This window comes from Mytilus trossulus, chromosome 1 (assembly GCF_036588685.1).
Source record: "Mytilus trossulus isolate FHL-02 chromosome 1, PNRI_Mtr1.1.1.hap1, whole genome shotgun sequence".
In the NCBI taxonomy this organism is placed as follows: domain Eukaryota; kingdom Metazoa; phylum Mollusca; class Bivalvia; order Mytilida; family Mytilidae; genus Mytilus; species Mytilus trossulus.
Window position 1 is genome coordinate 90,912,975 of NC_086373.1, and position 14,772 is coordinate 90,927,746.

General features: G+C 32.9%; 1 protein-coding gene across 1 annotated transcript in view; it reads right to left on the minus strand.

Annotated features, from left to right (window-relative positions):
* LOC134690340 (uncharacterized) overlaps positions 1-14,772 on the minus strand; it is a 40,002-nt gene that overhangs the window by 14,836 nt on the left and 10,394 nt on the right. The window contains exons 6-11 of the mRNA XM_063550311.1: positions 14,079-14,130; positions 13,621-13,806; positions 12,892-13,134; positions 11,839-12,018; positions 10,083-10,265; positions 9,050-9,220 (exon numbers count right to left, since the gene is read on the minus strand). Coding sequence (XP_063406381.1) covers positions 9,050-9,220; positions 10,083-10,265; positions 11,839-12,018; positions 12,892-13,134; positions 13,621-13,806; positions 14,079-14,130 — 1,015 coding nt within the window. The remainder of the gene's footprint in view (positions 1-9,049; positions 9,221-10,082; positions 10,266-11,838; positions 12,019-12,891; positions 13,135-13,620; positions 13,807-14,078; positions 14,131-14,772) is intronic.

A 14,772-nucleotide genomic window follows, 5' to 3' on the forward strand; every position in this document is an offset into this window, starting at 1 on the left:
CCTGATTTTTGGGTTTATAAGACTGTACCAAAATAATTGGTGAAGAAAAAATCATATGGTGGTGTACTTCTTTTTTTGCTATGGCCCTTTGAAAATGCCATTTTCATCAATTTTTGCCTATTTTTGGGCTATTATCGTGAAAAAAGTCACAGTTCCACAATTAAACTTTTTTTCATACTTTCTATCAAGATGAAGTGAACCAATCTTAGTAAATTTAACTTAAAACTAGAGGCTCTAAAGAGCCTGTGTCGCTCACCTTGGTATATGTGAATTAAACAAAGGAAGCAGACAGTTTATGACAAAATTGTGTTTAGGTGATAGTGATGTGTTTGTACATCTTACTTTACTGAACATTCTTGCTGCTTACAATTATCTCTATCTATATTGAACTTGTCCGTGTAGTTTCAGTGGAAATGTTGAAAATTGTTAAAAATTGATTATATAGGACAATAACTTCTCAGGGGGTCAATAGACCATTTTGGTCAGTTTGACTTATTTTTGAGTCTTAAATTGCTGTACATTATTGCTGTTTACAGTTTATCTCTATCTATAATAATATTCAAGATAATAACCCAAAACAGCAAAATTTACTTAAAATTTAGGGGCAGCAACCTAACAACGAGTTGTCCCATTATCTAAAAATTTCAGGGCAGATAGATCTTGACCAGATGAAATATTTTTACCCCTTGTCAGATTTGCTCTAAATGCTTTGGTTTTTGAGTTATAAGCCAAAAACTGCATTGTACCCCTATGTTCTATTTTTAGCCGTAGCGGCCATCTTGGTTGGTTGGCTGAGGTAAAAAAACACAATTTTTAAACTAGATACATCAATGATGATTGTGGCCAAGTTTGCTTTAATATGGCCAAGTAATTTCAGAGGAGAAGATTTTTGTAAAAGTTAACTAAGATTTACGAAAAATGGTTAAAAATTGACTATAAAGGGCAATAACTCCTAAAGGGATCAACTGACCATTTTGGTCATGTTGACTTATTTTTAAATTTTACTTTGCTGAACATTATTGCCGTTTACAGTTTATCTCCATCTATAATAATATTCAAGATAATAACCAAAAACAGTAAAATTTCCTTAAAATTACCAATTTAGGGGCAGCAACCCAACAATGGGTTGTCTGATTCATCTGAAAATTTCAGGGCAGATAGATCTTGACCTGATTAACAATTTTACCCCCATGTCAGATTTGCTCTAAATGCTTTGGTTTTAAGTTATAAGCCAAAAACTGCATTTTACCCTATGTTCTATGTTTAACCATGGCGGCCATCTTGGTTGGTTGGCCGGGTCAGAAAACACAAATTTTAAACTAGATACATCAATGATGATTGTGGCCAAGTTTGGTTAAATTTGGCCCAGTAGTTTCAGAGGAGAAGATTTTTGTAAAAGTTAACTAAGATTTACGAAAAATGGTTAAAAATTGACTATAGAGGAAAATAACTCCTAAAGGGGTCAACTGACCATTTTGGTCAGTTTGACTTATTTTTGAGTCTTAAATTGCTGTACATTATTGCTGTTTACAGTTTATCTCTATCTATAATGATATTCAAGATAATAACCCAAAACAGCAAAATTTCCTTAAAATTTAGGGGCAGCAACCTAATAACGAGTTGTCCCATTATCTAAAAATTTCAGGGCAGATAGATCTTGACCAGATGAAATATTTTTACCCCTTGTCAGATTTGCTCTAAATGCTTTGGTTTTTGAGTTATAAGCCAAAAACTGCATTTTACCCCTATGTTCTATTTTTAGCCGTAGCGGCCATCTTGGTTGGTTGGCTGAGGTAAAAAAACACAATTTTTAAACTAGATACATCAATGATGATTGTGGCCAAGTTTGCTTTAATATGGCCAAGTAATTTCAGAGGAGAAGATTTTTGTAAAAGTTAACTAAGATTTACGAAAAATGGTTAAAAATTGACTATAAAGGGCAATAACTCCTAAAGGGATCAACTGACCATTTTGGTCATGTTGACTTATTTTTAAATTTTACTTTGCTGAACATTATTGCTGTTTACAGTTTATCTCCATCTATAATAATATTCAAGATAATAACCAAAAACAGTAAAATTTCCTTAAAATTACCAATTTAGGGGCAGCAACCCAACAATGGGTTGTCTGATTCATCTGAAAATTTCAGGGCAGATAGATCTTGACCTGATTAACAATTTTTCCCCCCATGTCAGATTTGCTCTAAATGCTTTGGTTTTAAGTTATAAGCCAAAAACTGCATTTTACCCTATGTTCTATGTTTAACCATGGCGGCCATCTTGGTTGGTTGGCCGGGTCAGAAAACACAAATTTTAAACTAGATACATCAATGATGATTGTGGCCAAGTTTGGTTAAATTTGGCCCAGTAGTTTCAGAGGAGAAGATTTTTGTAAAAGTTAACTAAGATTTACGAAAAATGGTTAAAAATTGACTATAGAGGAAAATAACTCCTAAAGGGGTCAACTGACCATTTTGGTCATGTTGACTTATTTGTAAATCTTACTTTGCTGAACATTATTGCTGTTTACAGTTTATCTCCATCTATAATAATATTCAAGATAATAACCAAAAACAGTAAAATGTACTTAAAATTACCAATTTAGGAGCAGCAACCCAACAATGGGTTGTCTGATTCATCTGAAAATTTCAGGGCAGATAGAAATTGACCTGATTAACAATTTTACCCCATGTCAGATTTGCTCTTTATGCTTTAGTTTTTGAGTTATAAGCCAAAACCTCCATTTTACCCCATTGTTCTATTTTTAGCCATAGCGGCCATCTTGGTTGGTTGGCCGGGATAAAAAAAAAACACAAATTTTAAACTAGATACATCAATGATGAGTGTGGCCAAGTTTGCTTTAATTTGGTTCATTTGTTTCAGAGGAGAAGATTTTTGTAAAAGTTAACTAAGATTTACGAAAAATGGTTAAAAAATGACTATAAAGGAAAATAACTCCTAAAGGGGTCAACTGACCATTTTGGTCATGTTGACTTATTTGTAAATCTTACTTTGCTGAACATTATTGCTGTTTACAGTTTATCTCCATCTATAATAATATTCAAGATAATAACCAAAAACAGTAAAATTTACTTAAAATTACCAATTTAGGAGCAGCAACCCAACAATGGGTTGTCTGATTCATCTGAAAATTTCAGGGCAGATAGATCTTGACCTGATTAACAATTTTACCCCATGTCAGATTAGCTCTTTATGCTTTGGTTTTTGAGTTATAAGCCAAAAACTGCATTTTACCCCTATGTTCTATTTTTAGCCATGGTGGCCATCTTGGTTGGTTGGCCGGGTAAAAAAACACAAATTTTAAACTAGATACATCAATGATGATTGTGGCCAAGTTTGGTTAAATTTGGCCCAGTAGTTTCAGAGGAGAAGATTTTTGTAAAAGTTAACTAAGATTTACGAAAAATGGTTAAAAATTGACTATAGAGGAAAATAACTCCTAAAGGGGTCAACTGACCATTTTGGTCATGTTGACTTATTTGTAAATCTTACTTTGCTGAACATTATTGCTGTTTACAGTTTATCTCCATCTATAATAATATTCAAGATAATAACCAAAAACAGTAAAATGTACTTAAAATTACCAATTTAGGAGCAGCAACCCAACAATGGGTTGTCTGATTCATCTAAAAATTTCAGGGCAGATAGATCTTGACCAGATGAAATATTTTTACCCCTTGTCAGATTTGCTCTAAATGCTTTGGTTTTTGAGTTATAAGCCAAAAACTGCATTTTACCCCTATGTTCTATTTTTAGCCGTAGCGGCCATCTTGGTTGGTTGGCTGAGGTAAAAAAACACACTTTTTAAACTAGATACATCAATGATGATTGTGGCCAAGTTTGCTTTAATATGGCCAAGTAATTTCAGAGGAGAAGATTTTTGTAAAAGTTAACTAAGATTTACGAAAAATGGTTAAAAATTGACTATAAAGGGCAATAACTCCTAAAGGGATCAACTGACCATTTTGGTCATGTTGACTTATTTTTAAATTTTACTTTGCTGAACATTATTGCTGTTTACAGTTTATCTCCATCTATAATAATATTCAAGATAATAACCAAAAACAGTAAAATTTCCTTAAAATTACCAATTTAGGGGCAGCAACCCAACAATGGGTTGTCTGATTCATCTGAAAATTTCAGGGCAGATAGATCTTGACCTGATTAACAATTTTTCCCCCCATGTCAGATTTGCTCTAAATGCTTTGGTTTTAAGTTATAAGCCAAAAACTGCATTTTACCCTATGTTCTATGTTTAACCATGGCGGCCATCTTGGTTGGTTGGCCGGGTCAGAAAACACAAATTTTAAACTAGATACATCAATGATGATTGTGGCCAAGTTTGGTTAAATTTGGCCCAGTAGTTTCAGAGGAGAAGATTTTTGTAAAAGTTAACTAAGATTTACGAAAAATGGTTAAAAATTGACTATAGAGGAAAATAACTCCTAAAGGGGTCAACTGACCATTTTGGTCATGTTGACTTATTTGTAAATCTTACTTTGCTGAACATTATTGCTGTTTACAGTTTATCTCCATCTATAATAATATTCAAGATAATAACCAAAAACAGTAAAATGTACTTAAAATTACCAATTTAGGAGCAGCAACCCAACAATGGGTTGTCTGATTCATCTGAAAATTTCAGGGCAGATAGAAATTGACCTGATTAACAATTTTACCCCATGTCAGATTTGCTCTTTATGCTTTAGTTTTTGAGTTATAAGCCAAAACCTCCATTTTACCCCATTGTTCTATTTTTAGCCATAGCGGCCATCTTGGTTGGTTGGCCGGGATAAAAAAAAAACACAAATTTTAAACTAGATACATCAATGATGAGTGTGGCCAAGTTTGCTTTAATTTGGTTCATTTGTTTCAGAGGAGAAGATTTTTGTAAAAGTTAACTAAGATTTACGAAAAATGGTTAAAAAATGACTATAAAGGAAAATAACTCCTAAAGGGGTCAACTGACCATTTTGGTCATGTTGACTTATTTGTAAATCTTACTTTGCTGAACATTATTGCTGTTTACAGTTTATCTCCATCTATAATAATATTCAAGATAATAACCAAAAACAGTAAAATTTACTTAAAATTACCAATTTAGGAGCAGCAACCCAACAATGGGTTGTCTGATTCATCTGAAAATTTCAGGGCAGATAGATCTTGACCTGATTAACAATTTTACCCCATGTCAGATTAGCTCTTTATGCTTTGGTTTTTGAGTTATAAGCCAAAAACTGCATTTTACCCCTATGTTCTATTTTTAGCCATGGTGGCCATCTTGGTTGGTTGGCCGGGTAAAAAAACACAAATTTTAAACTAGATACATCAATGATGATTGTGGCCAAGTTTGGTTAAATTTGGCCCAGTAGTTTCAGAGGAGAAGATTTTTGTAAAAGTTAACTAAGATTTACGAAAAATGGTTAAAAATTGACTATAGAGGAAAATAACTCCTAAAGGGGTCAACTGACCATTTTGGTCATGTTGACTTATTTGTAAATCTTACTTTGCTGAACATTATTGCTGTTTACAGTTTATCTCCATCTATAATAATATTCAAGATAATAACCAAAAACAGTAAAATGTACTTAAAATTACCAATTTAGGAGCAGCAACCCAACAATGGGTTGTCTGATTCATCTGAAAATTTCAGGGCAGATAGAAATTGACCTGATTAACAATTTTACCCCATGTCAGATTTGCTCTTTATGCTTTAGTTTTTGAGTTATAAGCCAAAACCTCCATTTTACCCCATTGTTCTATTTTTAGCCATAGCGGCCATCTTGGTTGGTTGGCCGGGATAAAAAAAACACAAATTTTAAACTAGATACATCAATGATGAGTGTGGCCAAGTTTGCTTTAATTTGGTTCATTTGTTTCAGAGGAGAAGATTTTTGTAAAAGTTAACTAAGATTTACGAAAAATGGTTAAAAAATGACTATAAAGGAAAATAACTCCTAAAGGGGTCAACTGACCATTTTGGTCATGTTGACTTATTTGTAAATCTTACTTTGCTGAACATTATTGCTGTTTACAGTTTATCTCCATCTATAATAATATTCAAGATAATAACCAAAAACAGTAAAATTTACTTAAAATTGCCAATTTAGGAGCAGCAACCCAACAATGGGTTGTCTGATTCATCTGAAAATTTCAGGGCAGATAGATCTTGACCTGATTAACAATTTTACCCCATGTCAGATGTGCTCTTTATGCTTTGGTTTTTGAGTTATAAGCCAAAAACTGCATTTTACCCCTATGTTCTATTTTTAGCCATGGTGGCCATCTTGGTTGGTTGGCCGGGTAAAAAAACACAAATTTTAAACTAGATACATCAATGATGAGTGTGGCCAAACTTGCTTCAATTTGGCCCAGTAGTTTCAGAGGAGAAGATTTTTGTAAAGTTAACACCGGACGACGGACGACGGACGCCAAGTCAAGAGAAAAGCTCACTTGGCCCTTCGGGCCCGGTGAGCTAAACAAACTTTAGGTAGGTGTTAATTTAAGAAAGTTTTATCATATTTTGACGCTTTTTTGTGTAAAATTTACTATGCTGTCAATTTTGCATTTTTGTGATTTTTCTCAGTTTTAAGAACAAAATTCATATTATTTCAACTTTTTTGTTATAAATGATTGAAAAAAATACATATCTTAGAAATTTAAAAAGACCAAAATGATATAGGATGTACACGATTCTTGTAAAATCATGTTTTGTATCCCTAACTCATTTTCTCAAAATTTCTGCTAAAAATACTGACTTGATTGGACATAAAATTTTAAAACTGGATTACTCAAAAACGATTCATTATAAATACGCATTTTTTTCACAGAGCTATGTTTGATTATAATATTTTTAAAATTCATTGATATTTTCCACTTGTATCACATGTTTTGGAAATAATTCAAGAACAAGATTTCAACAAGACAGAACGAGACTGAAAAATCAGAAGAATGCATCCTTAATGCAATTGTAAAAAATGTTAATCGCCTTTTAGTTATTACTAGACATTTTTGTAACAATTTTTTCTGACAAAAAATACTAAAAATTTGACAAATAAACAAGCACACTAGTCTTATGTAACATGCACCCTGCATCAAAGAAAGGACTGTACATGGCAATTGAATGAAATCGAAAGGTTAACTAGATTTTATTTGAATAGATTAGTAATTTTTGGTCCTCAATGCTCTTCAACTTCATACTTTATTTGGCCTTTATACATTTTTTGATTCGAGCGTCACTGATGAGTCTTTTGTAGACGAAATGCGCGTCTGGCGTAAATATAAAATTTCAATCCTAGTATCTATGATGAGTTTAATCACATCACTTCTATAAAGCCCCGGTCACAACAGATAGTACTATTTTATGTCTTTGAAGATCTATAAAATAGTTGTCGTGGCACTGTCATGCAAAATGTAAAACAAATTATTTCGAGTGGTTCTATCAGCTACGACATGCCCACGGTGGGTACACAACAGAGAACAAAAATGTAATTGTACTGTCGTGGGTTTACGATCGTTAGTTGTTTGGGGCTATTTTTCAGATTTTCATGACCTTGGATGCTCGGGTTACTGTCGTGACACTGTCGTATGACTGTCGTGTCACTGTCTTGAAACATGCCAGGCTCCATTCGAATAAATCCAACGAAATCAACGGCAGATTTCTGCTCCAACTGTTGCATCAGCGTAAACTTAACTGGCCAAACATCAGCGCCGTTCGATCAATTGTCCAACCAACCAACGTCAGGTATTTGGCTGGTTCGTATTCTGTTCACGGGCTCAAATCAACGTTAACAGGACCATATGTTGCTCTTGTTGGTGATCGGTAAAGCGCCTATTAAGCAGGGGCAAGCGTAATCGTTCTGGTGGAATAGCCATCCTCTTTAAACAGCAGACGGTATGTTTTTCCAAACATCATTCACGCCGAATTGTATTCTTCTAAATAAACCAAAAATTATGTTGCCCGACGAACGTACCGCTTTCATACGACAGACAATCAATGTTGTGCGAGCATCGTACGAGGTGTGTTAATCGCACGACTGTGATAAGACACTATCACGACAGCCAACAGATAGCCACAAGACAGTGACACGACAACAAATCGTACAGCAAAAAAGGTGCATGTCCAATTTTCGTCCCAAGACACACGACAGCGCCACGATGATCAAAATAGCGTGTGACTGTCGTACGACAATCGCAAATGACCCCGATTGGACCAAATTTCATGTCGTGGCGCTGCATAGATGTGTCGTGAGTTCGTTGTGATCAGAACTTTAAGTTCAGAGTTCTGTCATGCACAGTAAAATTCTTTTCAAACATTATATTAAATTATATGCAACCTACATCATATTCTCATCAAAGTAAAACAATGAGCTAAACTAATGTGCATATTATGTCTACTAGTAGTTATGTGTGAACTGATGTTGTATCGACATATCTACTTTCTTCGTGACTTGGTTTTTTATTCACAAAGTATTCTTAAGTATTGTTAATCTATTTAAAAGCATTATTCCATTTTCACAAGATACACTTCTGTTTGATGTCAGTATAATTAATGGATTTGGCCATAATGCTCTCTCCACTTATTATTTTGTTTATTCTTTCGATATAAATTGCCGCACTACTTTCTGGATACAACATTTCACTGATATTTAAATATGACAAACATCTTTTCTTCTAAAAATTAATTTAATTTAGCACATAATTAATACAAATGATGATATCAGTCGGTTATTTCCATTGCTAAGTATGTTGCTTCTCTTCATTATCTATCGTCGAATACCAATTTTCGTTTAAAAAGTAAATATTTTAATAGTCTTGTATAAATATTTGGGCAAAACGACGAAATCAAATATCGGCAAAATACATTTTTTTCTCGATCCACGAAAATTGTAAAGCACGAAAGTTAATGAATCCACAGTAAGAAACAAAGGGAAAACTATACGTTGGTCAAGTGTATGAAGAGAGCTATTAGTTATAACAAAGGTAGAAGATGTAGTTCTTTTTTTTATTAAACTTAATTCACTTGTTACCTGATAATTAACTTCTGGCCAGATTGAAACGTGATTTAAAAAACAATCCAGTGCTAAACTAACAGTCATCCATAGTGTTTTACATGCGTCTTCAAAACTAGAATATAAATCTATGTCTGTACGGACAAAATACTCTAAAGAATCATTCTGTGTTGTTATAAAGATATAAACCTGAAAGTGAACAAAAAGGACATGTTATGAGAATCAAATGAAACCCACTCAATACTTTACAACCAATAATAGGCGTAAGAGTGTGAGTTAACTTGGTTAGCAAGCGTAGAGAGAATAGTTTGACTCACAATACTTTCACAAATTATGGTTAGAGTTTTGCAACCGCTTACATTTTAAATCCCGTCATAGTCTGTATGTGCCTGTCCTAAGTCAGTTCCATTTAAATCAGTGAATGTCGTGTGTTGCTGTAGATCATTCTGGGGTTTTCGACTATCGTTTGGAACATATACCATGCCGTTAGTTTTTGTTTTTAATTGTTTTTCATTCCGGGGCCTTTTCAAGACACCGCTTGGTCTATTTATTTTTGAGATATGAGTTTGGATGTCCCTCTGGTATCGTTCGTCCCTTTTTTATAGCTTGTTATTCAATATAAGTTGATGGCCGTACGATGTCTTATAGCTGCTAACTTACACGTCTATTAGTCTCTCGTGGAGTTGCCTGTCTGTCAGTTATAGCAAATCTTCTGATTTAAAAAAATGCTTGCAACAGTATTTATGTTAGTTTAAACAAAAATCAGCAAAACGAGTAAGTTCCTAGATTAGAATACCCTCTTTGGTCCTCTTTGTATCACAAAGAGTTTCCAGAAAATTTAAAATAGAAAATTCCCTCAGCATTTAAATTTACACATGTTTCATACAAGATTAGGTCGAATTCGAAGGTATGACGGTTGTTTTAGTGGGGTTTATTACCACCCTTATATCTAGAGTTTATGTTGTTGTGTTTAGGATTTCGATGCATCAAGAAACAGCGTATAGTCATTTAATGTAATCTCGTAACATAATTATCTATCTGGAAAACTTACATCATTAATTCGTAGTAATATACCAGACTTCCATCCATAATAGTAATTATTTACATATTTATAAACAAAATATACAGCACCAATATATCTTTCTAAACATCCCGGTGGTAAACCTTGGGGAAATAATACTTTCAACTTCAGTTGTATATCAGACGTCTGAAGGTCATCATACCAGTTTAAAGACTGTAAAATACATATTGTAAAATAAATATTATATGATGACTAGGGTATCTGTTAACTTAAATGGCTTGAGATCAGTGCAGATCAGATAATGGTCATTATTTCCATAAATAGCGAGCAATCTTATTATGAATGTCAGCAAGGGATCAGTCTCATTCTTTCCTTCCTCTCTGAGCTCTCCTTTTTATCATAGTTCACAAAGGTAATGACGTCACTTAACAGTTAACCATATTATATTGGCATCCATTAAGGGCATACGATACAGTTTTGATCCTGTATTTACAAGTTCATGAAAATTTGCAAATAGGCTATTTTTTACCTGATTAAATCAAATATGTAATAAAAAGTATACCTTCATGTGCTACTTTTTGAGTAAAATGAGGTCGAAATTTTGTATATTTGCTCAAAATTCAGATTTGTGGCCGTAATTTCTTTTTCGAAAGAATGACATAACTTTTTTGTTATAAAAGATAAACTCAAACTGTTTTTTGTAAAATAATGTCATTTCTGTATGTTATAAAATATTAAAAAAAAAAATATGCAATTTTTTATTAAGAAAAAACTCAAATTTATCAAATGTTCATGAATTGAGGAAACAACGTAATTTTTTACTGCATGTTTATCAAAATTTAAAAAAATCCTCTATTTACAGTTTTATCAAATTTGGGTCACATAATCTCCCTTCAAAATGAAACAAAATGCCGTTTTGAAAAATAGTGGTCCATGAACTCGTTTTCAAATTAAATCAGTTTGAATGATAAAAATCAGTCGACAAATGCATCTTTTCTCGATATGTCACAGTTTGACGTCGCGAAAATAACAAATTACGCACGTTAGCAACGTCATTACCTTCCCTGTAACTGTATCGTATGCCCTTAAATTACAGAAGGAATGACTTCTACTTAAGGGTGCAATCAACAGTTTTTTTCTATGACGTCATGTTTTGAGGGACCATGCATATGTGACCCTTACTGGTGGACCAATTAATAAAGATACTTGTATAAAACAAGATATCACTGGAATCAGAATGTTCTCTAGTTTATAATGAAATAAAAATAATGTGTACTTTTGATAGATTATAAAAATTTCATCCAATGAAATCAAGTCATGTGCACACCCATGAAGACATGATCCATGCACATTTTTCATAATCAAAACTGTATAAATTTTGTAGGTTTTTACCTGGCCTTTCAAAAAAATCTTGTTTCAGGGTACGGTTTCCTGCTCCGAAAAGAGCTACAGTGGCTGCAAATACGTTTTCAATTTTCACTGCTAAAAACACAAACTGTTTACAGTGTTGTCTCCCCTCGAACCATGTATATTTAATATAATTTTTAAAATTATTTCAATCATTCAACCTGTTTTAATTGAAAGCTAATTAACTTATTTTTACAATCAATTACAAAAAACATGATACTTTTTCACCAAGTAAGTAAATAAACAGGGGTTTCCCTCCATGGTTATTTTTAGTCGGGGAATAATTTTTTGGTTGTTAAGCGTTGTAAAATCTTTCAAAAATCAGCTAAATCACCACATTTCAGAGCCTGATTATAAAATACGATCTACTATAAGTTACCGGTTTTAAGTCGCTCATTTTTCCCATCAACAAAAGAGACATTTGGTCTGACAATTGAGGATAATCCTTTAAACTGATTACATCACTAAACATTGACATCTTTTTATAGGGCATCAGAAGGCCAAATCTCTCCATCTCAGTAGATACCAGTAGAATTTGTTCTTTATTAGACAATAAGTCCTGTATGTGAAAAATGAAAATAAAGATAAGTTATCAGGCTATTCTGCATTTGAAAAATTATTTACACTAGTGATTAAATTGTTATATTTTCTCATTCTGGAAAGAATAGAAGAATAACACGGACCGTAACGATAATGTTACAAATAAGGGCATGGTGAAAAAAAAGAGTAACCACATGGCTGCCAATTGCAAGCCCATATACGGATGTATGCGTAAAATACTAATTTGGTACAGTTTTTTTTTAAATTATCCAGATTGATATGCTGAGTTAAGTACACTTGTTTCGTACTAAAAATTAAAATCAAAAAAAAATACTCCGATTAAAATTCGAACATGGAAAGTCCCAAATCAAATGGCAAAATCAAAAACTCAAACATATCAAAGGAATGGTAAACAACTGTCATATTTCTGACTTGGTACATACATCTTCCAACTTCAAACTGATGTTATTCCTCTCATCCTTCTGAAAATTTTATAGACGAGGTACCAAAAGAAAGAAGAAGGATTAATCTATTAAATTGTGATGATTATATAATGACATTATTATTACTTTTGGTACCTCATATATAAAATTTAAAGAAGGATGAAATGAATTACATCCTTTAAAAGTTTTCTGATTGGGAGTGAAAAAAATCTTTGTAGTGTGGCACCTTAAACTTTGATTTAAAGCTAGCTAAATCTCTCACTTGTATGACAGTCGCATCAAATTCCATTACTAATACATTTTTAGAGTTTCTACCGCTTTCTTTGAATTATTCTGCATCTTGTCATCATTAAATAGAATAGGAATCCTAGAGGATGGCGAACACTTCTTGCATCAGTACAAGTCACACGCAATACTAATATAATTATAGAAAAAAACTGAAAAACTACCTGCCATAATAGTGGTAGAAGACATTGTCTAAGTAAACCATTGATTGGAATATCTTCTAAAACTTTAACTAGAGACTCTCTGTCTGGTCTGTCTTGATGCCAGAATCTGTTTGGTGCTATATGAAATGTCTTGTTACAGCTGTCAATATGAATAGCATAGACAAGTTTTAGAAACAGCTGTGGATTCACGCAAATAAATTCACCTCCGTCGTCATTGTAGAATCCATGTTTGAGTATTAATCCCTAAAATGATATGTTAGTGTTATTAACTCTTAATAGATTCGAACGTGATTGGAAATGAAGCAGTTATTATTTTTATAATTTTGTCATGTGTGTACAATTATGATTCCAAAACTTTAAAAAATATATGCCAAGATTATACAGTAATATAGTGAGCTAGACATTGCTTTGTCTACAAAATGTCCATCGATAGAAGTGGCATCAAATAACTTGAAGGCGATAGTAATTAAGAACATAAAGAGTATTAAAAACCTTAAAGATAAAAAAAAAAAAAGGTTGCCAAATATTTGGGTCATCAAAGCATGAGGAGAAAAACCATAAGTATATTGAAATTTTTAACATTCCATGAAAGGATAATTTACAAAAAGGTGACCGTCACACAAGCGCCGAATATTTAGGTAAATATACCAAAATTCTTTTTATTTGAATGACTTCAAATAGTATATTTTTAATAACATTACAAAACTATTGAACGTTTTGATAATGTACCTGCGCAGTTAAACGGTTCAATATATTTCCAATGTCAGCTGGTGTCCCAATATTGTTATATTCAAGTGTAGAACTAAACACAACATCCTTTCTTTGTTTGAATACAGTATTCTTTAGTCTTGTCAAATCGTCTTTTTCTGTAATCATGTTGTCTCTTAAAAGTGTGGATAATATTGTCAGAAAACCCTGGAAAAGATTGAAATTAGTCTCAAGAAATATTTAAGTAGTGAGTCTAAATGTAAATGGAACAGTTTGAGTTATAGCAATACATTGTAAAAACTGTTTCTTGTTTTTATTTCTGACAATTCCAAGAAAATATAATAATTATTTTGGTATTTTTTTTAAATGCGATGCTTTAAACAAAATTAAACATTCTTAGACTCTTAAACTTTCTGTCTGAATCGTATCTTATTTCAGGAACACTTGCAGTGAGAGTAAGATTTGTTGGAGTTACCTACCTTTTCTTTGGTCGTATGTAGTTTGTGGTAAGATCTGGAAAGGCTGTTAACTCTGAAATCAAGTATGACACACAGTTATATTTGTATTGAGTACTTGTTCTTTCACTTTGAAATAAAACTGAGTGGTGTGCTAAACCGAAAGCATTAAGGTATAATAGAACAGGTTTTTCTCGCCGAGTAACAAACATGATACTGCTTTGGTATTTGTCTAACAAGGCAACCAGTACAATTTTTCGCAAATATTTAGCGCAGTTCGTGTTGCTTTGTACTGCGCAGCTGTTAGCTTCATGGCTTTCATTAGGGTGTCACTCTGTATTTAATCTTTATCCAAATTTTATTTAAGATTATAACAAGGCAACAGTAGCTTAAGACCTAGTCACACTGTCACGTTTTACTTCGTTTATAATTGCTACGTTTTAACGACATTTTGAAGAAAAATGTCCCGTTATTTTGAAAGCTAGGTTTTACTCTGAATTACGTTCTTACTACGTTTTGCTACGTATATTCGCGTTTCGCTGTACGCTTTCAAAACGTAGTAAATCGTAGCTCTTGAAACGTGACAGTGTCACTGTGACTGGGGCTTTACCGATTAACAAATCTTTTACATCGATTATGATGATTTCAATCAAGGTCAAACAATTCTGGAGGGAATTGCACAAACTTTAAAATGAGCTAGACCGGGCGCGTTAACAAA